Source organism: Mobula hypostoma, chromosome 25 (assembly GCF_963921235.1).
Source record: "Mobula hypostoma chromosome 25, sMobHyp1.1, whole genome shotgun sequence".
In the NCBI taxonomy this organism is placed as follows: Eukaryota; Metazoa; Chordata; class Chondrichthyes; order Myliobatiformes; family Myliobatidae; genus Mobula; species Mobula hypostoma.
The window spans coordinates 12,218,106-12,245,454 of record NC_086121.1 but is presented as its reverse complement, the minus strand read 5'-3'; the positions used below and the strand labels follow the sequence as shown (position 1 = coordinate 12,245,454).

At 40.8% G+C, this 27,349-nt stretch overlaps 1 protein-coding gene and 1 long non-coding RNA gene across 3 annotated transcripts in view; one reads left to right on the top strand and one right to left on the bottom strand.

The window, feature by feature from the left end:
- The window catches only part of LOC134337792 (uncharacterized), a 129,733-nt gene that overhangs the window by 29,973 nt on the left and 72,411 nt on the right, over positions 1 to 27,349 (bottom strand). The gene's annotated exons all lie outside the window — the stretch shown is intronic.
- ttc34 (tetratricopeptide repeat domain 34) overlaps positions 1 to 27,349 on the top strand; it is an 81,176-nt gene that overhangs the window by 25,087 nt on the left and 28,740 nt on the right. For both annotated transcript variants that reach the window (XR_010016068.1, XM_063033033.1), the window contains exons 4-5: positions 11,251 to 11,443; positions 25,610 to 25,776. Coding sequence is in view for 1 of the 2 variants with exons in the window: in XM_063033033.1 (XP_062889103.1) it covers positions 11,251 to 11,443; positions 25,610 to 25,776 (360 nt within the window). In the remaining variant the exon portion in view is untranslated. The remainder of the gene's footprint in view (positions 1 to 11,250; positions 11,444 to 25,609; positions 25,777 to 27,349) is intronic.

Genomic DNA, 27,349 nt, shown 5'->3' with positions numbered 1-27,349 from the left:
CCGCAACCGTCCTGCACCTTCAAGACTTCAATTCTTACTGCAAAAATGCCAGGTCCTAGAGGCGGTTCAAAAGCTCACCTTCTACAGGGAAGTTGTAGGCTATTGATTGCAGTGATAGTTTTTGAGAATAAGTATTAAATGATTAATAAAGTAAATCGTAGTTTTGTTTGCTGCCAGCAAGTCGCTGCTGTGCTTCACCAGTGCCACCTTAAACTGGACTTGATGGTTTATACCTTTTTATCTGAAAAGAAGGGACATTGTAGATAATAGATGCAGTGTTTATGATTTTTTTTCAATCTATTAGGGTTTCTCTGACTAGAAAACTGGAAAAGTTGTAAGTGTGACATCGTTATTCAAGAAAAGAGAGACAGAAAGCAGGAGTATATAGACAAGATATCTGGTATCTGTTGGAGTAAATGCTGGAATTCATTATTAAGGAATTAGTAGCAGAACATTTAGAAACAGTTTTTTGAAAGGGAAATTGTGTTTGACAAGTTTATTAGAAGCTTTTGAGGATGTACCAGACAGGGTGGATAAATGGAAATGCCAAAAAGCAATTACATCTAAAAATACCGGAAGCCAAAGATGGGTGGGTGGGGGGTGGGGAGGGGAAGTGACTTGTGTAGAGAGAGGAAAAATGAAAACAGTTATCTAAAATAGTAAAATTCATCATGCAGCTCCTAGTGCTGCAGTGTATTAAGAAAGTGAGATATACTGTTCTCTGAGCTGATTTTTGGGTGTAAAATCAGAGGTCAGAGAAGGAATGGACAGGAAAATAAGGTGGCAAGAGGTATTTTGCAAGCCATCACCCACACTGCTTGGTTTCAAAACTGAATACAATATATTAAATTAGAAGTGCAAATAATTGCCTTTTCCACCTTGGAAGATTTTTCAAATCATTGGATAGTGGGGAAGGTAAAACAGCAGGGAATTTACTTCCCATTGTTGTATGAGAAAGTTCTGTGAGAAGGGCAAGGTTTGCAGAGGTGGAAGAGCAGATCAGAGAGTTAAGGAGGGAATTATCATTTGGAATGCTGAAAGGGGTGGGGGGAGATTTTGTGGAATCCTTTGGATAGTGGCAGTAGTTATAGAGAATGATTTATTGAGTGTAAAGGGTGAGCTGGGCATCAGAGCATAAGAGTACAAAACAGAAAAGCAATTCAGAGCACTGGCATGATGGCACAGTAGGAAACTATGGTTAGGTTTGCCTGACACCTGATGTTGGGAAAATGCAGGAATTCATTATTAAGGAAGTAGCTGTTTCACAGCTCCAGTGACCTTGTTTTGATCCCAATGATGTTTGCTTACAGTATAAATATTTATCATACAGTATGCAAATAGACCCATCTACCAATTTACTCTGACCAGCAAGCACCCATATTATTCAGCTCACGTTCTTATATTTTCCCCCAAGATTCCACTGCTCATCTGTATATTGACCTGTTAGCTGGCATGTCTTTGGGATGTGACAGGAAACTAGATGGCTATTTTCTCCCTATGTAGCTGTGGGGATATCGTGTAAAGTTTGCACAGGCAGCCTTTAAGGCCATGATTGAACCCAACTTGCTGTAGCTGCAAGAGTGATAGCTCTGTTGTCTATGTGATCATGTGAGTTTTTTTCCAATTGCTCTGGTTTTCTCTCTCAGCTCAAAGATCTGCTTGGTAGGTTAGTGGGCTACACTCTTAAGTTATCTGTAGTATAAGTGGGTTGTTGGAGAATCGAGGGAGAATTGATAGGCATGTGAGAAAATAGAATTCAGGAAATAAATGGGGGGCGGGGAGCAAGGGGGTTGGGGCAATTTGTCTGAGAGCTGCCATAGACCCTGGGCCAAAGTAGCTTGTATGTCATTCTGAAATGTGGAAAGATGGAAACAATGGTAAATAGTAGACAATGTAAGGCACTGATGTGGAAATACACAGAGAAATTGGCAGAATGGTATGAATACTTCATAGAAGGCAGTGTCAAAGGAGGTACTTTGAAGATGGCTGTGGAATTTGGGCCTCTACTCAATGTCAGTTGAAAATAGGGAAGAGTCAGAAATGTTAGTGAAAGTGAGAGAAGGATGGAAATTGACAGCAAAGATAATGACATTTTTGAGTTCAGTACAAGTGCAGAAAGCAGTATGTATTCAGCTATCAATGCCATGGAGAAAGGGTAGAGGGAAGGTGTCTGATTGGACTGAAAAACAATGTGTTTCCATATGTCAGAAAGCTGTGAAGAGGATAAAGTTTGTACTTGGATCAAGATGGGTTAAGTTTGAGGATTAAAAAATTGACACATGGAGTATTATAGAAGGAAATCGGGCTTTTCGAGAGAGATTACAGAATATTGCTGCGCATAGGTTTGGGGATTTTCACATAATGCAGCAAGTACAATTAGGAAGGCAGATGGAACATTATAATGAAAGTCAAAAAGTATGGTGTATATCTGAGGATGTCTTGCTGCTATTATTGGTGAGAATGAACCTGGAATGGGATAGTCTTGGTCTCAATTAAGGTAAGATATAAATTGTACCTCAGATCGCTTCTTTACACCAGTCCACTTAAGTAGTATAGGGGAAAGCAATAACAGAATGCAGAGTAAAGTGGTAAGATTACAGAGAAAGTGCATGGCAGGCAGGCAATAAACCAACAGTTCAAAGCAGGGTCATTTTGTTGATTCCCGGAATGGAGGCGAATGAAATGACAACTCTTAGTAGATTGGACCTATATTTGGGGAACTTAGAAGAATTTAGCCATCATCTTGAAATATTTAAGATTATCGGGTATCTTGACATGGTTGAGATTGAAGGAATGTTTCTGCTTTAGTGAGAAAGATGAGAGTCATCTATAACTAGGGATCATAATTTTAAAATCAGGAATTATCTGCTTAAGATGAAGCTGATGAAGACTTTGAAGATTATATTTTGAGTTTCTAATCTAGAAAGCTGTCATTGAATCAAGGTAGAAATTGGGAGCAATAGCAAAATTGAGATTTATGGAGCTAACACCAAGATCTTCTTTGATGATGGGAAAGGCTCAAGGGGGCATATGGTTGACCATGTTAGGGGCTGATGGAGCCATGTAGATGGGAAGTGTGTGTATTCTAACCAAAATCTGGTTGGGTTTGTGCTGTACTAGTTCTGCTTATTTCTCAATCATGAGAGCAAGATATGCTTATTAGTGAATTGATACTTATTCCGTGTATGTGCCACATGGAAAGTCCTTTTCCCACAAATATATTTTTGCCAACATACATCAAAGTTGCTGGTGAACGCAGCAGGCCAAGCAGCATCTATAGGAAGAGGCGCAGTCGACGTTTCAGGCCGAGACCCTTCGTCAGGACTAACTGAAGGAAGAGTGAGTAAGGGATTTGAAAGCTGGAGGGGGAGGGGGAGATGCAAAATGATAGGAGAAGACAGGAGGGGGAGGGATAGAGCCGAGAGCTGGACAGGTGATAGGCAAAAGGGGATACGAGAGGATCATGGGACAGGAGGTCCGGGAAGAAAGACGGGGGGGGGTGGGGTGACCCAGAGGATGGGCAAGAGGTATATTCAGAGGGACAGAGGGAGAAAAAGGAGAGTGAGAGAAAGAATGTGTGCATAAAAATGAGTAACAGCTGGGGTACGAGGGGGAGGTGGGGCCTAGCGGAAGTTAGAGAAGTCAATGTTCATGCCATCAGGTTGGAGGCTACCCAGACGGAATATAAGGTGTTGTTCCTCCAACCTGAGTGTGGCTTCATCTTTACAGTAGAGGAGGCCGTGGATAGACATGTCAGAATGGGAATGGGATGTGGAATTAAAATGTGTGGCCACTGGGAGATCCTGCTTTCTCTGGCGGACAGAGCGTAGATGTTCAGCAAAGCGGTCTCCCAGTCTGCGTCGGGTCTCACCAATATATAAAAGGCCACATCGGGAGCACCGGACGCAGTATATCACCCCAGTCGACTCACAGGTGAAGTGATGCCTCACCTGGAAGGACTGTTTGGGGCCCTGAATGGTGGTAAGGGAGGAAGTGTAAGGGCATGTGTAGCACTTGTTCCGCTTACACGGATAAGTGCCGGGAGGGAGATCAGTGGGGAGGGATGGGGGGGACGAATGGACAAGGGAGTTGGGTAGGGAGCGATCCCTACACAAAAATATATTTTTGCCAATTCTTTGGCCACAAGGTGGCAGCAAATCTCTAGTAATTTCTTCAGGCAGTAGGAAATACTGTTTTAGACTAGCGGTCACCAACCTTTTTTTTCCCAAGATCCCCTACCTCGACCTCAGTGAAAGGCAAGATCTACCTACTAAATTGTTTAGAGAACAAACTGCTCAGATTGTACTTCCAATTTGAGGCCTTTTATTTGGGTGAATTGTATTTGAATTACACAATACTTTTGTCAATCTTTCAAATTAATTCAAACAAGAAAACACTAACTAGCATATCAAACAGGCCATAGCTGTCTTTCTAAGAAATATTACAATACTTCACACCTTTAATTTTAAGTTTCATAATTTTATTTCAACATGAAAAGTAAATGAATAAAAATTGACTGTTGCACTCAGTGTGATGACTGGGGCAGAATACCTTCTGCTAGTTCCCTGAAATTTGGCTCATAACTACAGCCAGCCAGTCTAAGATAGTCTGTGAGGTGTAGGGTTGCCAACTGTCCCATATTTCCCCCCGCTAAGGTAGAACGTTTCTATGAAACCTTTCGTGCCGAAATGCTTTACGCTGAAGAAGCAATTACCATTAATTTATATGGAAAAAAATTTTGAGCGTTCCTTGACCCAAAAAAATAACCTACCAAATCATACCAAATAACACATAAAACCTAAAATAACACTAACATATAGTAAAAGCAGGAATGATATGATAAATACACAGCCTATATAAAGTAGAAATAATGAAAATTAAGCCAAAACCGGTTTGTGGGGTAAAAAAAAATCGGCACGTATGCGCATGCGCACACAGGTGCCCGCACAAGACATCATGGTCATGGTAGTCCTTCTCGGGGTAAACACAAATGTCCCAGGATTTGACTGCTACTTTTGTCCGTTATTTGGGAGTGAGAAAGTTGGCAACCCTAGTGAGGTGTCTGTCAGTAAGTCAGCTCCTGTACTTAGATTTAATAATTTTCATCTGTGAAAATGCAATTTCACATAGATAAGTTGACCTGAAGTAGGCACTGACTTTCAGTGGCATAAAACCAACGTGTACACCGCAAATTGCTCGGCCCCATCAGTAGTAATTGCCACCAGTTTATGTATGGGGATGTCTTTTTCAGGGACATATTTTTTAAAACTCATTGTAAATATCCTCACCTCTCGTTCTTTCCTTTAATTGCAAAAGTGTGAGGAAGTCCTCCTTTGTTGTAAAATCCTGGAAAGCCATTCTGACAAATACAACAAGCTGAGCTGTTTGCATTACATCCAGGGATTCATCGAACTGTAGTGAAAAATATTCACATCCTCTGACGGTGACTCCACCTTCCTTGTCACTGTTGCAGGGCCAAGCAGTATATTATGTATTGCGGTTGTGATGCTTTTTTTTTAAGTCATTAGAAACAGTCTCTGCGGTAATGACCATTGCTTCGTTGAATAAATTGCCATCTGTAAAAGGCTTCTTGTGTTCAGCCAAAAGGTGACTTACATGAAATGATGCTTATTTGCAGCTTTATTTTGAGCAGCAGGTTTTGTGAAAAACGATTGCTGGGCCTTCAACCCCAATTTCAGCTCAACTTTCCAGGCAGAAATTGCGCTTTTTGGGGGGTAGGTTTCTTTAAATTCCTGGTGGTTGGTGTTGTGGTGCTGCTCCGGATTCCCTCTTTTAGTCAGTGCTTGTATTTGGTGGCACAACATACATACATACGTACTTGACTTTCACCAAGGTAAATAAAAATTCCTCTTCCCATTCTGGATGGAATTTGTATGTTTTTGCCTTCTTTCGTGGTGCCTCCACTATGCTATCAGGATATCACAAGTGATTGCCGATTGCGTCGCCTCTGATCTGAGCCGACATTTACGCGCTGGGCGGCACCTAATTAATTAGCTTGTTTATTTCGGCTTTTTTTCTTAAAGATGGGCTGTGTGCATCCCGACTACCGCTGCACCACTGCATGCTTCGCGGCCCGGAGGTTGGGGACCACTGCCATATATTGATGTTTGTGACAGTCTGTACTCTAATCTGATTGGTCACTTTGGTGCAGCACAGGCTAAGATGAAAATGCGGTGCATGGCGGGGGAACTACACACATGCGCACGGGGCAGAAAGGACGGAACTAAACCCCCGCAACCCGAACAATCTCTCTTTACAAACAGCTTTTTGGTGAAAATATTGCTATATTACCATTATCCTAATTAGTGTTACTTACTTTTATAATGCTCACATTACAACAGTATTTGTGTATTTATTTTTGATTTTTCTTCGGGACCTACTGGGAAAGGCTCAAAGACCGACTGGTCGATCGCGATTGACGGGTTGGTGACCCCTATTTTAGACTGTAGAGACACTGGTTATTTATTTATTTATTGAGATACTTCACGGAATAGGCACTTCAGGTAGCACCCCCCACAGCAACCCCCCCCCCTCCCATTTAAATCACATCTGGCAGCTATCTTGATACTGGTTTAAAAATGTCACATGTACCGACATTAACTATAATTGTCAGATGTCAATTTGGAGCCAGCGAACAATGATTCCTCAGGCGACATCTTCCAGATAGTCAATTATTTCACCTTTTCTACGCCTTTTACTTATTCTTTTTATCTTAATTGTGTTTTGGAAACTGTTGGAGCCTGTGATTTACAGTTTGGCATTCAATTGAGTGATCTACCGCTCTGCTGTTCCCAAGAAAATTCCAGGAGAGGAGCACGAGCCGTCCTGAACAAGAGCCCAGAGATGGGTGTGGGGCCATGATCAACTGCATTTCTCGCCGATTGAAGCGTTGAGGAAGATTGAAACATCGAGGCAAATATGGAGGCGGCTGGGTCAGCGGTCATTCTTAACGAGTCAGGCCGGGGCTCGCGAGGCCAAGTTGGGCCTCAGTTCATGTGGGAGGAGGGTCTCAACTGCTTGCACAATTTTTTTTTCCAATATTTCGTAGTTATCTAGAGAAGATGAACCTCAGAGTTGTATTCTGTGTACATACATCCTTATCAGTAAAAAGCTTGTCTTGCATATTGTTTCTACAGATCAAATCATTACACAGTGCATTGAGGTAAAACAAGATAATACAATACTAGAATAAACAATGCAGAATAAAATGTGAAAGCTACAAAGAGAATGCAGTGTGGGTATACAATAAAGTTCCAGATCATACAGAGGTAGTTTGTAAATCAAAGGTCCACCTTAATGTCAGGAAGTTTATTGGAAAGTTTGATAATAGTGGGATATAAGCTGTCCTTGACCCCTTAACTCCCTGTGCTGTTCCCAGAACCATCCCCATGAACCCAAAAAGTAACTGAGCCACAACCTCAATGGATGTTGTAGCTTGGCACCATCTTCTCCAGAAGCATTTTCCATTTCAAGCTGGTATGCATCCAGATAGTAATTGATCCCAATATTCTCTTCTCCATTGGGCATATTTTGTTGAACCTAGATGGCTTTAGTTTCCCCAAGTCTTGGGTTGTGTAGTGGCAAGTCGTTCAATGGAATGGACAGTTAGAACAAGGCTTGTCAAGTGAAACTCCTCATAGATGGTTAAGAGCTGACAGCCTCCACCCCATAACTCCATTTTATTGCTGTTACAGCAGCCAAGATTTTTTCCCAAAAGTCTTGCTAATTTCTTGGCTGCCTGATCAGGGAACTTTTGAACTGGAACCAGTGAAAGTAAAGGAATGGTGTTCTATTTCCAAGCAGCTACTATGTTTAATCTTGGTAAAGCTTGCAATTTTGGGAAGTGCTAATGAAGGAGCCTTGGTGAATAACTAGTGCATTTTGTTAAACTGCAGCCTTTGTTTGGTTCACTGTAAGTGGGATGTTTTGTTCTGTATGATATCACGTTTCTTGAATGCTGGAGCAGTTTTCTTGTGTTGGAAAGTATTGTTCTGAGGTTATACACATATCAGACTGAATTGAATTGTGTTTGTGCAAGCACACAGAATTTGAGCACCTATTCCCAGATGTTTACAAGGATGGTTCTGGTTTGGGAGTGATGTCCCTACAAATTTAATGTTTAAGTTGACCAATGGATGATCACTTTTTTAAAACTTCTGCGATTTAATAAAGCATCTGTGATACAGCTCAGTGATCTTCTACAAAATTTTTGAGTCATTTTACCATGTGCCTGGAATTCTACAATGGTCAGACGGGATAAGGATCTAATACTTCCTTTCCAGAAGGAGATTCTTATGGTAATCCTGATAGCTTTGTGATATTTCAAATTCCAATTTAATTAACTGAATATAAATTCCCTGAGGAAGGATTCAGCATCGGACAAATTTGACCTATTTCTGTGTTCTTCCAGAGTGCTGCATGATGCATTGGCAACCTGTTCTTCAATCCTCTATATACCAAATCGTTATTTCTGTACCAAACTGGAAATTTCATTTGCTTCATCAAATTGCTGCCATCCAGCTACTCTCCACCTGTATCGATGATGTTGAGGTGAAGGTGGTTGATAACTTCAAGTTCCTAGGTGTGAGATATAACTAACAATTTGTCCTGATTCAACCATGTGGATGCTATGGCCAAGAAAGCACACCAACACCTCCTTTTCCTCAGAAGGTTAAGGATATTCAGCATTACTTTCACCAATTGGGTCAGAAGGATCATAGAAAGATCCTTAAATAGATGCATCACTGCTTGGCATGGCATCTGCTCTGCCCAGGACTGCAGGAAATTGCAGAGTTGTGAACAAAGCCTAGTCCATCATACAAAAACAACTCTCCATTGACATCATTTACACTTCCTCCTGCCTTGGCAAGGTGGCCAGCATTTTCAAGGACCCCTCCCATCTTGTCATTTTGTCTCCCTGCCGTCAGGCAGAGTATACAAAAGCTTCAACACATACCACCAGGCCCAAGGACAACTTCCATTCCACTAGACCCTTGATTGGACCTTTCCTATGCTAAAAGGTTAAATTTTGATCTCTCAATCTACCTTGTTATGACCTTTGCACTTTTATTTGTCTACCTGCATTGCAATTTTTCTGTATGTGCAACACATGTTCATTTTGATTTTCCTTTTTGTACCACCTTAATATACTTGTCATGGAATAATCTGGATGGTATTTAAACAAAATGTTTCCCTCTATCTTGATACATGTGACAATGATAAACTAACTGCCAATTTTGTTCGGGTCATCCTGCCATAAAAGCAGTTCCTTTAGCCCACTGTGTCAATTGCTGTGTGAAATTTGTACTACTGTCCACTGGCAGTTAGCTTTATTTTAACTTTTAATTGCAAAGGCAAATTTCTTTGACAGCTTGCGCTCTGTACTGTCATGACATGAAGTGACCAGTATCAGTGAGGCTCATAACTTCTCTTTGTTCTCTCAATCTGAGATCTAAAGTTACTCCTTACTGGAATGCTAGTCTCAGGTTCACGCTGCAATCCCAGGTTCTTGTGTCATTCCAGGGATCTGAAAGGAGTTAAATCCTGTTTCCAGTTCATGTCTGTCCTGTTTGTCCAATTTGTCCATTGCAGCTGAACTACTTATTACGCTTCCGCCTCTATTTTCCATTTCACCAATTGTGTAGCATCCTAGCAAGGGAGGTAGAGCCATTCTGCCTCAGAAATGCTGAGTTAATTGTTCTTGATGACTTCCCTACATGGGTTTTGTGACCAAGGTACTTAATTGTCTTGATTTTGTTCTTTGTTGTTGAGGCCTTGTAAGTCAAGGGTGGTACTTCAGAGTAGACCCATTGTTTCATATCTCCCTACAAACAGATGGTTGCTGTCATAACATTTCATTTTGTTAGCTCTTTGAGCATTTGAGTTCCAATAGTAAACAATTGGAGAACGGTGATAATGAGAGGATGTTGCTTTTTGGCCGGGTTCCTTTTATCCGGTTAAGGTCAATTTCAGTCTGTAGTTGGTTCTATTTTGTAATTTAACTGCCATCTATGGCTTCGCAAAACAGATCTTGATTCCTAATTCTATGATCAATCAATCATTACTGGGAGTTTTAGTCTTTCAAGTCTGCTGTAATTGGTCTTATATTTTCTTGACATTTTTAGAGAACTTAATGGATCATTAACCATGCTTTCATGTAACAAATGATTGTTCAAACTGAAAACACTGTCCATTCCTTTGTTACAGTCTGCTGATTTTTTTTTAACCCCGCGACTGCATCATTGCAGCAATAATCAAGTACCTATCTATAATAATCCAATTTTTCAGTCCTCAGCAGGGAGTCTTTTGTGCATGATGCTTCAAATGCTAGTCTAATTTTTTTTTATTAAAATGTGAATGCACTTATCCCCACTAGCAGCTCCGTGCATTCCAGATTCCAGCTTCCCTGTAGGTGAAAAGTTCCTTCCTCCAATTCTCCTCTAAGAATGCTACTTAAACCTTTACCCTTTGGTTACAGACATTTTTTTTAAAAAAATCACCTTTGAACCTATTGATGCCCTTTATAATTTTGTGTACTTCAATCAAGTTCTTCCCTGCCGCCCTCCCCCCGCCCCCTCCCCGGTTCTCTTAGCTTCTCAGAGAAAACTATATTCAGCCTATCCAATATTTTGTTGTAATTGAAATGCCCCATCACTGACAGAAACATGGTGGATCTCCTGTGGAATGATATCTATGGTCTTGTCATTTCACAACCTGTATCTAAAACTTCAAATCAACACACATGACCTTGAACAGCCCCAGAAATTACCCATTTGAGGAGGATTTGGATGGGTATTGTTGAAAGCAAAAGGTACAAAACAGTTTACTTGTAATGAAGCTTCAGTTTTTAGAGTAGTTGATGTCAGTCATAAACTAGGATTTTTTAAATTCTATCCTTCTGCTAATTGGGATGGGATATGAACTCTTGAGGCTAAATGTGAAATTGTAAATAGCTTTATGGGTTATTTGCATGTGTATTAAGATCTTCAAGTAGATGAATAGTTCAGACAGGAAAAACAATGTCCTTTCTCTTGTTTTTTCACTAATTCAATAAAGTAAAGATTTGATTAGTGGACAAGGTATAAAATAAAATAATGGGATAAAATAAATCCTAGACACTGGGGCTAGCCTGATACTTCAGTGATATTCTTAAAATGATCCTGTAGGTGTTGTTTTGGTGAAGTATGAATTGTTCACGATAATGTCTCAGTGTTTATTTTCTTCTTGTAGCTAATAAAGAAAATTATTGAGATTGGAGATACTTCCTGTCTTCTGCCCATAATGGACATCTTTAAAGCAGAAGATCGAGACCTACTGCAGCAGCATTGTTATTCCATTGCCATGTCAATCCTACAAAGTAAAGAAGGTGACACATATGTAAAGGAAGCAGTGGCCTATCTGTCCTTGGCTATCATAATATCAGGTTAGTGGCAGTTGCATGTTTTATTTGAAAAAGAAAAAATGTTGAGTAATAGCCAAATAACAATGCAAGAAAGGTGGGAGCCAGTGTGTGGCATTGGGGACAAAAATTCATTGATCCAAAATGAATTTTAAAGAAGAGTGGAAACTTAAGGATCCAAATTGCATGTAGTTTAACCAATCCAATAACTGTTGCGTCCTTATTGAGTAGTTTATTTGGTAGCCTACTTGAAAGGATAGCATTTGTGCTATTTATTTAATCTTGGTCATTGTAAAATGATGCATTTTGAGAACATTAGCCCTGAAGTGATCATTCATCTTCTTGATTAACCACTGTTCAGTTGGTTCAAGATTGAATTGTTTAAAGCTAACCAAGAGTTATTGATTTGAGTTTTCATTTTCATTTTTCACAGCCTCTAGCTGGTGAGTGGGATTGGAATTCTTGATTTTTATCATCCTTTTTATAGAAACTCAACCTTGTTATTGGATGCATATCAGCTATGACAGGATTTGCAAGCTATTACTTCTTTTAAAGTGAAACCTAACTTTGCAAATAGTTGTAATTCTTCATTCCCCAAATGAGCTGGACTCCTTTTCTACGTGCTTTGAAAGGGAGAATTAAACTATATCCATGCAAATCCCTCCAGCATCTGACAACCCTGAGATAACATTTTCAGAGATCGAAGTCAGTACATCTTTCATGAGGGTGAACCCTCGCCAGGTGTCAGGACCCAAAGGAGTGCCTGGCAGGCACTGACAATCTATTCCAATCAACTCATGGAGATCTTCAATCTCTCACTACTCAAGTCAGTGGTTCCCATCTGCTTCAAAAGGGCATCAGTCATACTGGTACCAAAGAGGATCAGGATAAGCAGTCTGAATAATTATCACCCAGTTACATTTACATCTACAGTGATGAAGTGTTTTGAGAGGTTGGTTATGTCTGGAATTAATTCCTGCCTAACCAAGGACCTGGACCTACTGCAATTTGCCTCTTGCTACAACAAGTCTACTGTGGATGCAATCTCCCTGGCTCTCCACTGACCTTGGACCAGCTGGACCAATGTATATCAAGTTGTTGTTTAACACCATCATTTTCTCAATGTTAATGAACAAGCTTTAATACTTGTTCCTGCCAATACAACTGGATCTTTGACTTCCTCATTGGGAGGCCACAGTCAGTGAAGATCAGAAATAATATCTTCTTGCTAACAATCAGCATAGGTGCACCTTAATGATGTGTCCTTAGCCGACGGCTGTAGTTACTCTGCAGTCATGACTATGTGGCTAGGCATAGCTCAAATATCATCTATAAGTTCACTGATGACACAACTGTTGTTGACCAGAATTTCAGATGGTGACATGGAGGTGTGCAGGAGTAAGATAGATCTGCTGGTTGAGAGGTGTCGCAAGAACAACCTTGCATTCAACGTAAGTAAGATGAAGGAATTGAGCGTGGGCTTCAGGAAAGGGAAATCAGAAGAACACACTGCAGTTCTGATCGAGGGGTCAGCATTGGATAGGGTAAGCTACTTCAATTTCTGTATGTCAACCTCTCTGAAGACCTACTCTGGGCCAACATATTGATGCAACTATGAAGAAAGCACTCTCAATGACTATATTTTGAGTTTACCAAAGACTGTCAGGTTTCTACAGATAGACCATGGGAAATATTCTGATTGGTTGTGTCATCATCCGGTTTGGAAGTGCCAATGCACAGGATCAGAAAAATTTGGTAAATTCAACCAGCTCCATCATGACGACTAGCCTCCCCACCATCGAAGACCTTTTCAAAAGCTGATGCCTCAAGAAGACGACCTCCATCATGAAAGACCCTCATCTTACAGGATATACCCACTTCTCATTGCTATCATTAATGAGGAGGTACAGGAGCCCGGGGACACACACTCACCCAATGTTTTCGGCACAGCTTCTCCTTCGCCATTAGATCTCTGAATGGTTCGTCAACCCATGAACAGTACGTCACTATTTTGCTCTTTTTTTGCATTTATTGATTTTGTATATATTACTGTAATTTATAGCATTTTTTGTATTACACTGTACTGTTGCCACAAAACAAATTTCGCAACATACAGTATGTCAGTGCTAATAAACCTGATTTAGATTCTGGAAGCGTACTTCCTCAGGGTTAAGAAATATGCTGCTGTTCTCTTTTTTTTTCCTCTAAGTTTAGAATTTTAAGTTCTTTTGAACACTGGCATTGACCGAATCAAAAGTGGTGATGAATCAGCATATAAGAGAGAGAGTGAAAATCTAGCTGACTTGTACCACAGCAACAACCTCTTACTTAATGTCAGTGAGACCACGGAGATAATTATGACTTTAGCAGGAGGAAACCGGAGGCCCATGAGCCAGGTGTTCATCAGGAGAATCAGGTGGAGAGGGCCAGCAACTTTAAATTCATTGGTCACAAACGAGAAAGTCTGCAGATGCTGGATATTCAAGCAAGATACACAAAATGTCAGCATGGCTTTGTCAAGGACATGTCATGCCTTACAAACCTGATTGAGTTCTTTGAGGATTTAACAAAACACTTTGAAGGTAGAACAGTAGATTAGAGTATATGGATTTCAGTAAGGCATTTGTTAAAGTTCCCCATGAGAGGCTTATTCAGAAAGTGATTAGGCATGGGATCCAAGAAGACTCATGTGGCAGGGAAATTCTAGGCAGTTTCTAGAGTAGGTTACATGGTCGGCACAACATTGTGGGCCAAAGGGCCTGTAATGTTCTGTAGATTTCTGCTTCTCTGCTAATTCAGTGTTTCTTTTGACTCAGTATATTTTATTCACTGCAAATGAAGAGAATAGTATTCTGCCATTATGCTGTTTGGAAATTAAAATAAACCAAGTAAGTCTTGTCTGCAGAAGTGTTCCAGGCAATGTCTAGGCTGAGATAGTTTCTTTTATAGGAACTATTTAGTCAGCATCTCTAAACCCTTGATCCTGTAGCACCAAGAGCAGCAAGGGTATGGAAGCTCTGCCACCTGATTTCCAACCCAAAACATAGACTGATATGAAATTGTATTGTTATCTTCCTGTCTCTGGAATTCCCTGTCCAACAATGACGTGGGAATGTAGTATGCAAGAATGTTGGTAAGACTTTGAAATATTTTGCAAGTGATAAGGAATGGGTAAATGTTGATTTACAGGGGGATCTGTGTTTCCAGGTTAATGGAATACAGAAGGTTAACATGGTACAGTGAAGAGTTATGGAAGAAAATTGTATGTTGGCCTTCATGGAAGAGTTCTGGATTACAAAATGAAGGAAGTCTTACTGCAGTTGACAGTATGTCTGCACTGGAGCATTATGTTCAATTTGGCTCTCTATTAACCTATACTCATTAATGATTGTCAATATAGTTTGACTAGATTTATTCCATGGATCAAAGAGTTGTGCAATAAAGAGAAATTAAGTAAGATTAGCTTATTCTTGTGGCATTTAGAGAATAAAAAAATAGTCTCATTGAAACAGAAGGATTGATAGGACAGATGTTGAGAATTGATTTCTCTGAAATGGAAAGTAGAGAACTAGAACACAGTGTCACAGAATGATTGACACGCCATCCAGGACCATGAAGAGGAGAAATTTCAGTGGTTTAAATTTTCATAATTTTGTTCCCCAGAGAACTGTTAATGTTTAGACATTGAATACATTCAAACCCTTAGAAAATTATAAGAGGGGTTATTGAGAGGGCGTGGGATCTTCAAGGGCCCCTGCAGCTGCTCTCTTTCTTGCTCTCTGACTTTTTGTATTAAACACATATTAACATGTTTGAGCTGAAATTTGTAGGTATTAAGTAATATGCACATTTAGCAGAGCCTTCTAGTTGTCTTGCATGGTTAGAAGTACAAAATATGTTCTGAGCAAAATGAATACAAATTACATAAGAGCTCTAAAGTGGGTGGTTGAATGCAGCTGGTTGAACTACAATTAGTGAATTACAGACTGTTCCATTGGGCTGTGGATAAGCAATTCGACATTATCAGCAATAGCAGACTGGATTTTAAACAGCTAAGATGTACATTAATGGGCAGTAGTGGCATCAAAATAAAGTTCAAAGTAAAATTATTATCAAGAGGCATGTATGTCACTATATACAACCCTGAGATTCATTTTCTTGTGGGTAGTCACAGTAAATGCAAGAAACTCAATAGAATTAATGAAGGACCGCACCCAACAGGGCAGGCAACAACAAAAGTGCTTTTAAAAAAAAAAGGGGGGGAGAAAACCTAATAATAATAATAAATAAATAAATAACCAATAAATACCAAAAGCAGGAGATGGAGAGTCCGTGAAAGTGAGTCCATACATTGTGGGAACAGTTCAGTGATGAGCTAAGTGAATTTGTCCCCTCTGGTTCAAGAGCCTGATGATTGAGGGGTAATACCTTGAACCTGGCGGTATGGATCCTGAGGCTCCTGTACCTTTAGGATGGCATCGGTGAGAAGAGAGCATGACTTGGAATGTGAGGGTCCTTGATGATGGATGCTGATTTCCCATAATAGCATGCTGTGTAGATGTGCTCAGTGGTGGGTGGGGATGGCTTCACCTGTGATGGACTGGGCTATATCCACTAATTTTTATAGTCTTTTCCATACCAGGCCATGATGCAGCCAGTCAATATATTCTCCACCACACATCTGTAGATGTTTGCCAAAATTTTAGATCACGTACCAAATCTTCACAAACTTATAAGAAAGTAGAGATACTGACATGCTTTTTTTCAAGACAGACCCTCTGAAATGATGATCAGAATCAGGTTTATTATCACTAGCATATGCCGTGAAATTTGTTAACTCAGCGGCAGTTCAATACAATACATAATATAGAAGAAAAAATGTAAAAGTAAGTAAATCAGTTACAGTATATGTATATTGAATAGATTTAAAAATCGTGCAAAAACAAATAATATATATTAAAGTGAGGTAGTGTTCATGGGTTCAATGTCCATTTAGGGATCAGAAGCTGTTCCTGAATCGCTGAGTGTTCCTTCAGGCTTCTGTACCCACTTCCTTATGGTAACAGTGAGAAAAAGGCATGCCCTGGGTGCTGGGGGTCCTTAATAATGGACGCTACCTTTCTGAGACACCGCTCCTTGAGGATGCCCTGGGTACTTTATAGGCTAGTACCCAAGATGGACCCGACTAAATTTCGACCCTCTGCAGCTTCTTTCGGTCCTGTGCAGCCACTCCCATACCAGACAATGATGCAGCCTGTCAGAGTGCATCTATAGAAGTTTTTGAGTGTTTTTGTTGACATACTAAATCTGTTCAAACTCCTAATGAAGTATAGTCGCTGTCTTGTCTTCTTTATAGCTGCATTGATGTGTTGGGACCAGGTTAGGTCCTCAGAGATCTTGACACCCAGGAACTTGAAACTACTCATTCTCTCAACTTCTGATCCTACTATGAGGATTAGTATGTGTTCCTTCTCCTTGCCCTTCCCAAAGTCCACGATCAGCTCTTTTGTCTCATTGACATTAAGTGCAAGGTTGTTGCTGTGACACCACTCTACTAGTTGGTATATCTCGCTCCTGTGCACCCTCTCATCTCCATCTGAGATTCTACCAACAATGGTTGTATCATAAGCAAATCTATAAGATGGTATTTGAGCTATGCCTAGCCATACAGTCATGGGTATAGAGAGGAGAGCAGTGGGCCAAACACACACACCTGAGGTGCACCAGTGTTGATCATCAGCGAGAAGAAATATCACTAATCCTCACAGATTATGGTCTTCCGGTTAGGAAGTCGAGGATCCAATTGTAGAGGAAGATATAGAGGCCCAGATTCTGTAATTTATCAATCAGGATAACACCAATGAATTCAAAGCTACTGACCCTCTTCACCTCTTATCTCTTGATGAGGACAAGGCTCATGGACCTCCAGATTTATCCTCCTTGAAGTCAAGAATCAGCTCTTTTGTCTTGCTGACATTGAGTGAAAGGTTGTTGTGGCACCACTCTGCCAGATTTTCAATCTTAAACACAAAATAATCTGCAGATGCTGTGATCAAAGCAACACTTTCAGTACGCTGAATGAACTCAGCAGGTCGGGCAGCATCAGTTAGAAACGATGAGTGGATGTTTCGGGCCAGAACCCTTTGTCAGGACTGAAGAATGAAAGATGGTGAAGGATTTGAAGAATGCTTGTAGCTTCAGTTGAAAGACCAGTAATTTGAAAGACAAAGGGGTGGGGGAGGGGAAGCATTGATGTCATAGCCCTGAAAACAATGGGTAGTAGAAGAAGGAGGCAGAACCATGAGGGAGCTGGGGGAGGGGGGTAGAGTGAAATAGGGATAGAGGAAGGGAGGGGGAGGGAATTACCGGAAGTTGGAGAATTCTATGTTCACACCAAGGGGCTGGAGACTACCTAGATGCTATATGAGGTGTTGCTCCTCCAACCTGAGTAGCCTCATCATGGCAGTAGAGGAGACCATGTATGGACATATCTGAATGGGAATGGGAAGCAGAGTTGAAGTGAGTGGCTACTGGGAGATTCTGTCTGTTGTGGTGGACGGAGTGGAGGTGCTCGACGAAGCAGTCCCCCAATCTGCGTCGGGTTTCATCGATGTAGAGGAGGCGGCACTGGGAGCACCGGATACAATAGATGACCCCAACAGACTCACAAGTGAAGTGTTGTCTCACCTGGAAGGACTGTTTGGGGCCCTGAATGGTTGCAAGGGATGAGGTGTAAGGACACACTTACGCTTACAGGGATAAGTGCCGGGTGGGAGATCAGTGGGGATGGACATGCGGATAAGGGAGTCACAGAGGGATTTTCAATCTCTCTCCTACAGTGCCTATATAAAGTATTCAACTCCTTGTAAGTTTGTTTCAGAACATTGAATCTCAGTGGATTTAATTTGGCTTTTTTTACACTGATCAACAGAAAAAGACTCTTTTGTGTCAAAGTGAAAATTGATCACTACAAAGTGATCTAAATTAATTACAAATATAAAACACAAAATAATTGATTGCATAAATATTCACCCCCTTTAGTGTGATACACCAAATCATCACAGGTTCAGCCAATTGGTTTTAGAAGTCACATAATTAGTTAAATGGAGATCTGTTTTTGGAGACCTGAGTGCAGTCAAAGTGTTTCAATTGATTGTAGTAAAAATACACCTGCATTCTTGTAAGGTCCAACTGTTGGTGAGTCAGTATCCTGGCAAAAACTAAACCAGGAAGACAAAAGAACACTCCAGACAACTCTGTGAAAAGGTTATTGAAAAGCACGAGTCACGAGATGGATACAAGAAAAATTCCAAGTCACTGAATACCCCTTGGAGTACAGTTAAGTCAGTCATAAGCAGTGGAAAGAATATGGCAGAGCTATAAATTTGCCTAGAGCAGGCAGTCCTCAAAAACTGAGTGACTGTGCAATAAGGGGACTAGTGAGGGAGGCCACCAAAAGACCTATGATGAATCTGGAGGAATTACAAGCTTCAGTGGCTGAGATGGGAGAGATGGTGCATTCAACAGTCTCTGCTTTATGGGGGAGTGGGAAAGAAAAAGCACTGTTGGGGGAAAAAAACCTCATGAGTTCTTGGCTAGAATTTACCAGAAGGCATGTGGGGAACTCTGATCAATTGGAAGAAAATTCAATGGTCTGATGAAACCAAAATTGAGATATTTGGCTATCAGGCTAAACGCTATGTTTGGCACAAGCCAAACACCGCACATTATCAAAAAACACACCATCCCTATGGTGAAGTATGGTAGCAGCTGCATCATGCTATGGGGATGCTTCACTGCAGCAGGCCCTGGAGGGCTTGTGAAGGTAGAGGGTAAAATGAATGCAGCAAAATGCCGGGAAATCCTGAAAGAAAACTTGACATAGTCTGCAAGAGAACTGTGACTTGGGAGAAGATTTGTTTTCCAGCAAGATAGTGACCCTAAGCATAAAGCCAGAGTTACACAGGAATGGCTTAAAAGCAACAAATTTAATGTCCTGGTGTGGCCAATCCAGTTGAGAATTTGTGGCTGGACTTGAAAAGGGCTGTTCATTCATGATCTCCATGCAGTCGGACAGAGCTTGAGCAGTTTGTAAAGAAGAATGGGGGAAAAATTGCAGTGTGCAGATGTGCAAAGCTGGTAGAGACCTATCCACACAGACTAAAGGCTGTAATTGCTGCCAAAGGTGCATCTACTAAATACTGACTTGAAGGCGGTGAATATTTATGCAATTATTTTGTGTTTAATAACTGTAATAAATTTAGACTAATTTGTAGAAATTTGTTTTCACTTTGACTTGAGTCTTTTCTGTTGATCAATGTCAAAAAAGCCAAATTATTGTGATTCAGTGTTGTAAAACAATAAAACACGGAAACCGTTCTCAGGGTTCCCTGTCTGGCCGTTATTCGACATGCCAAGGGTTTGGCCTGAGAATCTCGATCATGTTCGGAAGCCTAAGATCTCGGGGCTCTGGAGACAGGCGGAATGAGGGTCGGTGTCGTGGCAGGAGACTCGTGTGTCATCGAGGAGGCCGGAAAATCTTTAGCTGTGAGCCCTAAGACCCAAGATCTTTGCGATCTTCGCACACAGAGCTTGAAAAAAGCAACGAAACGGACTTTTAACATCCTAAATCAGTGAGTTGTTGTTATGTCTCCCGCTCACTGTGAAAATGTGGGACACCTCACTCTCCCTTGCCAGGGAGAGAGAGAACCTGTGGTTTGTCGAATGTTAGATGAAATACGAAGCCTCTGGGGTAACTTTGGTCTGTGCCTTTGCTATTGCTTAGCACACGCTTGGGCTCGGTGACGGTATCGATGCGGTTTTTTTTTGCTGGTGGGGGAAGGGGCATCGTTGCTTGCTGCCGCTTACGCACCGGAGGGGGGAGCTGGGGGGAACTTTGGGGTTCTCACATTTAACTGTCTTTTATTCTTTGGGGCACACATGTTTTCGTGGATGTTTGCGAAGCAAAAGCATTTCAGGATATGTATTGTATACATCTCTCTGATATTAAATTCGATCTTTGAAACTTACAAGGGCGGGTGAATACTTTTTATAGGCACTGTATATACTGATTTGTCACCACCTGTGATTCAGCCAACGATAGTGGTGTCATCAGCAAACTTAAATTTGAGTTCTGAGCTGCACTTAGCCTCAGTCACAAGTATGAAGCGACTACAGCAGGGGCATAGCACGCAGCCTTATGGTGCACTTGTGCTGTTGGAAGTTGTAAAGGAGATATTGTTGCCAATCCAAACTGACTGGGGTCTGCAAATGAGGAAATTGAGGATCCAGTTGCACGAGGAGGTAGTGAGGCTAAGGTCTTCAAGCTTATTGATTAGTTTTGAGGGGCTGAAGGTATTGAATGCTAACCTTGTCATGCTGTTTGATCAATCATTTATGTTGTAAAATGAGGTGTCCCATGGGGGCTGGGACACTTCCCATATTGGATAACAATCTGATATTGAATTTTAGCTGGAAATAGATCTAGTAAATTGAGTTTTAATCTATTCTAATCAGTATGAAGAAGAGAGTAGGGAACCAGAAGTCTGAGAACAGTTGGTGAGGGTGGACTAAAGGAGGTAGGAATGCATTAGAGGCTGGACATAAAGAGTGTTAAAGGGCTTGGGGATAAGTTTGAGAGGTTTGGATTGGGGAAGGTTGAGTCAGGCTGTAGAGAGTTTTGAACATGAGGATAATTACATAAAGATTAAGGCATTGACAGATGGGGAGTGTTTCTGGTCACTGAACACAGGGATCATGGGTGAATATGTCAGGACATGGAGAGCAAAATTTGGATGAGTTCACATTTATGGAAGGTGAGGGACTAGCCTGGGAAGTGTGAGAATAATTGGGTCACTATCCTTATTGTTTTAATCAGAGCAATAAATCACAGATTTTTTTTTGTGACTAGGTCACAGTCTAATTGCTAGCTGTACATAGCATTTGAATTGAAAGCATTTAATCAAAACAAAACGGAAGCCAATATTATGGAAATGGAATTGTTCTCCTATCTGCCAATGCCAGTGATTATGGCTTTGTTTAAATTTGAGTAATTTTTAACAGCTGGCTAATGAGAGAAATGTGTTTGGTTTTCTGAAATGCATCTCAGCTGTCCTATATGTGTTTAAACACTAATAAATTAACCACATTTAATTATGGAAATACAAGATTCTAAATTTTGTATAGCTGTAGGCTTGAACATAATGTTAGTTTAAGTATATGATTATTTATATTATATTTATGATGGATTCTGAGTGGCTAAAATGAAGATTTATATGTTGCCATTCAGGAATATGCTAAATGTATTTGGTCATAAAAGCATGGTCATGAGGCATTCTGGGTATCCTATCTCATAGTGGTTTTTTTTTGATAATTAACAATAGAAGTTGCATTTAGAATGCTACATCACCTTAAAAGCTTTACCAGGTAACATGGGTTCAAAATTTACTGCTAATTAGTTATCCAATATAACATTAGAAGTGAAAACCTTAGTGTCTTGTTTTATACTGTACCTCTCTTTTGAACTTTTGAATTAACTCCATATACTTTTATGAACAGCAATAAATAGGGAAAAAATTGAGGGAAAACAAAATGGAACTGAAGATTCAATCACTACATCCTGTTTACAGATTGAATTGAATTGACTTTACTACATCCTTCACATGAGTAAAAATCTTTACGTTACATCTCCTCTAAATGTGCAATGTGCAATTTATAGTAATTTGTAATAAATACTATATACACCAGGACAAACAGTTGTATCAGCGTGAATAAATCAGTCTGATGGCCTGGTAGGAGAACCTGTCCTGGAGTCTGTTGGTCCTGGCTTTTATGTTGCGGTACCATTTCCCAGATGGTAGCAGCTGGAACAGTTTGTGGTTGGGGTGACTCGGGTCCCCACTGATCCTTCGGGCCTTTTTTACGCACCTGTCTCTGTAACATCCTGGATAGAGGGAAGATCACATCTACAGATATGCTGGCTGTCCACATCCCTCTATGCAGTCCTGCGATTGAGAGAAGTACAGTTCCCATACCAAGCAGTGATGCAGCCAGTCAGGATGCTCTCAATTGTGCCCATGTAGAAAGTCCTTAGGATTTGGGGACTCGTACTAAACTTCTTCAACTGTCTGAGGCTAAAGAGGCACTGTTGTGTTTTTCTTGCCGCACAGCTGGTATGTCCAGATCACATGCGATCCTCGGTGATGTGTATGCCAAGGAATTTAAAGCTGTTCACCCTCTCAACCCCAGATCCATTGGTCAATAGGGGTTAGCCTGTCTCCATTCCTCCTGTAGTCCACAACCAGCTCACTTTTTCTTGCGGCATTAAGTGAGAGTTTGTTTCTTAACACCACTGTGTCAGGGTGATGACCTCTTCTCTGCCAGCTGCCTCATTATTATTTGAGATGAGACCAATCAATGTAGTATTGTCAACAAATTTAATTAGCAAATTGGAGCTGTGGGTGGCGACACCATCATGGGTATACAGAGAGTAAAGGAGGGGGCTTAGGACACAGCCTTGAGGGGCACCTGTGTTGAGGGTCAGAGAGACGAAGGTGAGGGAACCCACTCTTACCACCTGCTGGCGATCTGACAGGAAGTCCAGAATCCAGCTGCACAAGGCAGGCTGAAGGCTGAGGTCTCTGAGCTTCTTGTCAAGCCTGGAGAGAATTATGGTGTTGAATGCTGAACTGTATTCCAAGAACAGCATTCTCACGTAAGCATCCTTCTTCTCTGGATGTGTAATGACGCTGTGGCTATTGTGTCAACTGTCGATCGGTTGTGTCGGTAGGTGAATTGTAAGGGGTCCAGTGTGGGTGGTAGCATGCTGCAGATGTAGTCCTTGACCAGCCTCTCACAGCATTTGCTTATTATTGAGGTGAGTGTGACAGGATGCCAGTTGTTCAGACATGTTACCTTGGTCTTTTTAGGTACAGGGTCAATGGTGGGTATTTTGAAGCAGGAGGCCACCCTGCACCGGTTGAGGGAGAGATTAAAAATGTCTGTAAACACACCTGCCAGTTGTGCCGCACAGATCTTGAGTACCCGCCCTGGGGTGCTGTACGGTCCCATAGCCTTGCGACTGTCCACTTGTTGGAAATGCCTGCGTACTTCAGCATCAGAGATGACCAAGGTGCAGGTCGTTTCGGCAGCTCTCGTTGGGGGCTCATTGTCGGCAATATCGAACCAAGCGTTAAAATGATTTAGCTCATCGGGGAGAGAGGCAGTGATGTTGGGAGCACCACTGCACTTAGTTTTGAAGTCTGCAATGGTGTGCAGACCTTGCCATAAACTGCGTGTGTTGTTGGTGGAAAGTTGTGTTTGGATTGTCCTTGTATTGTCATTTCACTGTCTTGATGACTTTGTGTAGATCGTAGCTGCATTTCTTGAGTTCCTGTTGGTTAACAGCAATGCAAGCTCTATCTTACATGGTAAGTGCTTACATGGTTTGGATAGACCCTGACCTATTTTGCGGGGACACATCCTCAATGCACTTCTGGATTAAGCTCATGACCCCATCGATGAGCTTGGAGACATCCTCATCATGAAAGAGATTCCAGTTGATGTCATCAAAGCAGCCCCATAGCATGGAGACTGATTGGTCGGACCAACAGTGGATGGTTTTACCTTTGGCTGCGTCTTGTTTCAGCTTCTGCCTGGACATCAGCAGAAGCATGATAAAGCAGTGATCCAACTTTCCAAACAGCGGATGGAGGAGCGCTTTGTAAGCATTGCAGAAGGGAGAGTAGCAGTGGTTGAGTATGCTTTCTCCCTATGTGCTCACCTGGATGTGTTAACAAAATGTTGGCGAGACTCTATCAATGCTCTCTTAAAGTCTCTGGCAGCCTCTGGGTGTACAGTCTCCAGAGTGCTGATGGTCTCGTACAGTTCCTTAAGAGCCAGGTCAGTATGAGCCTTTGGCAGAAAATTCATAGCTGTGATAATAATAGCCATGAACTCCTTGGGCAGCCAGAAAGATCTACACAGCAGAACAAGGATCTGGGGAACAAAAGGATTTGAGGTCCTGCACATTCCAGGGGTCATTATTGACCATGAAGCATACCTCATCTCCTTTATTCTTCCCAGAAAGGTTCTTAGACCTGTCCACCTGGAACAGGGAGAACCCAGAGGGCTCGATGGCATGATCCGGTATCTCCTCTGTCAGCCAGGTCTCCACTAAGCACAAACCGTTACATTCTTTTGTTTCCCGTAGTTAGGAGGTTCTGGCTCTCAGTTTGTACAACTCATTGTCCAGGGACTGAATATTAGCCAGGAGTATGCTGGGGAGTGGTGGCTGATTAGCACGCTGTCTCAACCTCACCAGAACGCTGGCCCTTCTCCCTTGCCTCTGGCGCCGCTTCTGAGGTAGTGGCAGTGTAATAATAGAGCCTTCCGTGGATTGCATAAGCAGGGCTTCCCAGTGTAGAAAAGATGGCACATTGCGGGTAAATGCCATCTTCCCGATGTTAGAAGAGTCAGTCTATCATAGCTGATGTGACTATCAGCTTCTTGAACAGGAAATGCAAAGAAAGTTCCAGAAATTAGCAGTACACTGTAAAGTTGGTACAGAGCTCACAACATGGCTGCTATACACGGCGCCATCTTGGATAAAACCTCTAAATTATTGCCATTGCAAAAGGAATGTTTGAAAGGTCCTTTGGCCTGCACTTTCTGAAGTATATAGAAGATGCAATGTATTCATTATTTATATTATAAATAAATAATGATTACATTATTTGTAATATATATTGTAATCAAATCATTATATCTTATACATTGTAATCAAGTCATTTCATACATACCCATGTGAAATAGACACAAAGTGCAAAAAAAATGAATGGGCTTTGGTGATTTCCCTTCCAAGATTTAGTGATCATTTTGGTAGATGTTTAAAAATTGCAAGGTGGTGCAGAAAGAATATTCTTCTGGCAACTTACTGCACTTTTAAAAATCACATTTTTCTATTTCTTTAAATATCCATGTTCCCACAATTGCACTGTAAAAGCAACATACTCTATCTACAGGTTGCTTGGCACCAAAATCTTTTTGATGATATCTTCTAAGCTGAGCCACGACAGCAACAAATTTTGGCCTTGATTGTAATGTCTGTGTTCTAACATTTTTTATAAAAAGTACTGTTCTTTAAAATTTGATCTTGTGAAGCTCTGAATTATTCCAAATTTATTATTCTAGGGGGTGTTGATGAAGCCTCATTACTCACTAGAGCTCGGTGTTATGCACATCTTAATCAGAAGAAAACAGCAATATTTGACTTTGCTACCATTTTAAAGGCAAACCCAGCTCATGTGCGTGCACGATGTGGACGTGCTTTCATATATGTAGTCCTGAATAAGCAAAAGGTAAGCTGCATTTTTTATTGGCTGTAATTATTGAATATAATCCTGATCAATTACAACAGCTTTTGTTTCCTGAGATCTATACGGCAAATACAATACTTTTCTTGACATGTGGATATAGCATTTTATATCTGATGGGAAGGATTACTTTTGTACCATATTTTTGAGAGTATTCTTTAGGGCAAATTAATTAATTAGTGCTTGTTCTGACTAACCCACTACCCTTTACTGTCTTGTTTGCATTTTCATTTGCTATTTAATATATCTAAATCGTGTTTACTATATTACATACTCCAGCAAAAATAATTTTAATTATGTAATCTGTTATCATAACTGAACATTTTCAGAATCTACAAGCATTCAGTTTGAGTCATTGCTATTATAATCACAACATTTTTTGACCGAAGAGGAAGATAACTGTATGCTATCCTTTGTCTAGTTACTCTCTTGCTCCTAATATATTCATAAAACAGTTTGGGATTCATAAATGACTATTCATAAAATACTTTGAGATTCTCCTAATTCTTAGCTGCCAATTATACTTCTTGTCGTTTTTAGCTTTAATTCCTTGTTTAGGTTCTTCCTGCTTCCTTTGTCCAATTTTAGCATTCTAAACCTTAGATGTGCTTTGTTTTTCTTTCTGACTAAGCTTGTAATATCTCTTGGTATCCAAGGTTCCTGAATTTTCGCATATCAAATGTGGATTTACACCCCACCCCCCCACCAACAGCTGCTTCCAATCTATTTTTGCCAGTTCCAGTTTAATACTTTTACTATTAGCCTTACCCCAATTTAACAATCCTATTTATAAACTTAATGAAAGCTTTTGGAATTAGATTTAAGAAAGTTTAGTTGAAATCAGTTCCCAAAATGCTCCCCTACTCTTATTTGACCGGGTTCATTCCAATGTGCAAGGTCTAGTGCAATGCAGTGCCTCTTCTGGAATATTTAAATATATTTTCAAGAAACTCTCGTGGCTGCACCAAAAAATTCTGCCCCTTCTAAGCTCCTTGCACTGGGGGAGTGTTATGGAAAATTGTAATGCAGACTATTTCAGAAATGCAAAATTTGTAATGCGGGGTCTTCTGTTGAGAGAAGATAGAAATATTTTCATTGTTTTTGTTTCTGTTTCATATGGTTCCAGATGCTGCTTTATTTGTAATGTTACCTTGACAACTTTGGTTAGCACCCTGTCACAGCCATTCTCTCGATCATCCTCCACCCTCTGCAATTTAAAGCACCCATATTTTCTCATTTTCCATTTTTGATAAAGAGTGCTTGAGCCAAAATAAATCATGTTTCCCTCTCCGCTGGTGCTGCTTGACCTGATTGCTGCTTGCATTCCCTGGTTTTGTTGTATAACACAAAAAAAGCACTGTGTTTATTAAAACAAATCGCTGCTTTAACACAATTTTTAGGGAGAGTAAAAATTTCAGTCTTTATTCTCTAAGACTGTTTGAAATTGATACAGCATGCACTCTATAATTCAGTATTATTCTTTGATCTTCAAATGTCAGTATATTGGCTTCATTTTCTTTTACTATAAAGAAGAGGTCATTCAGACCATTTAATCTGT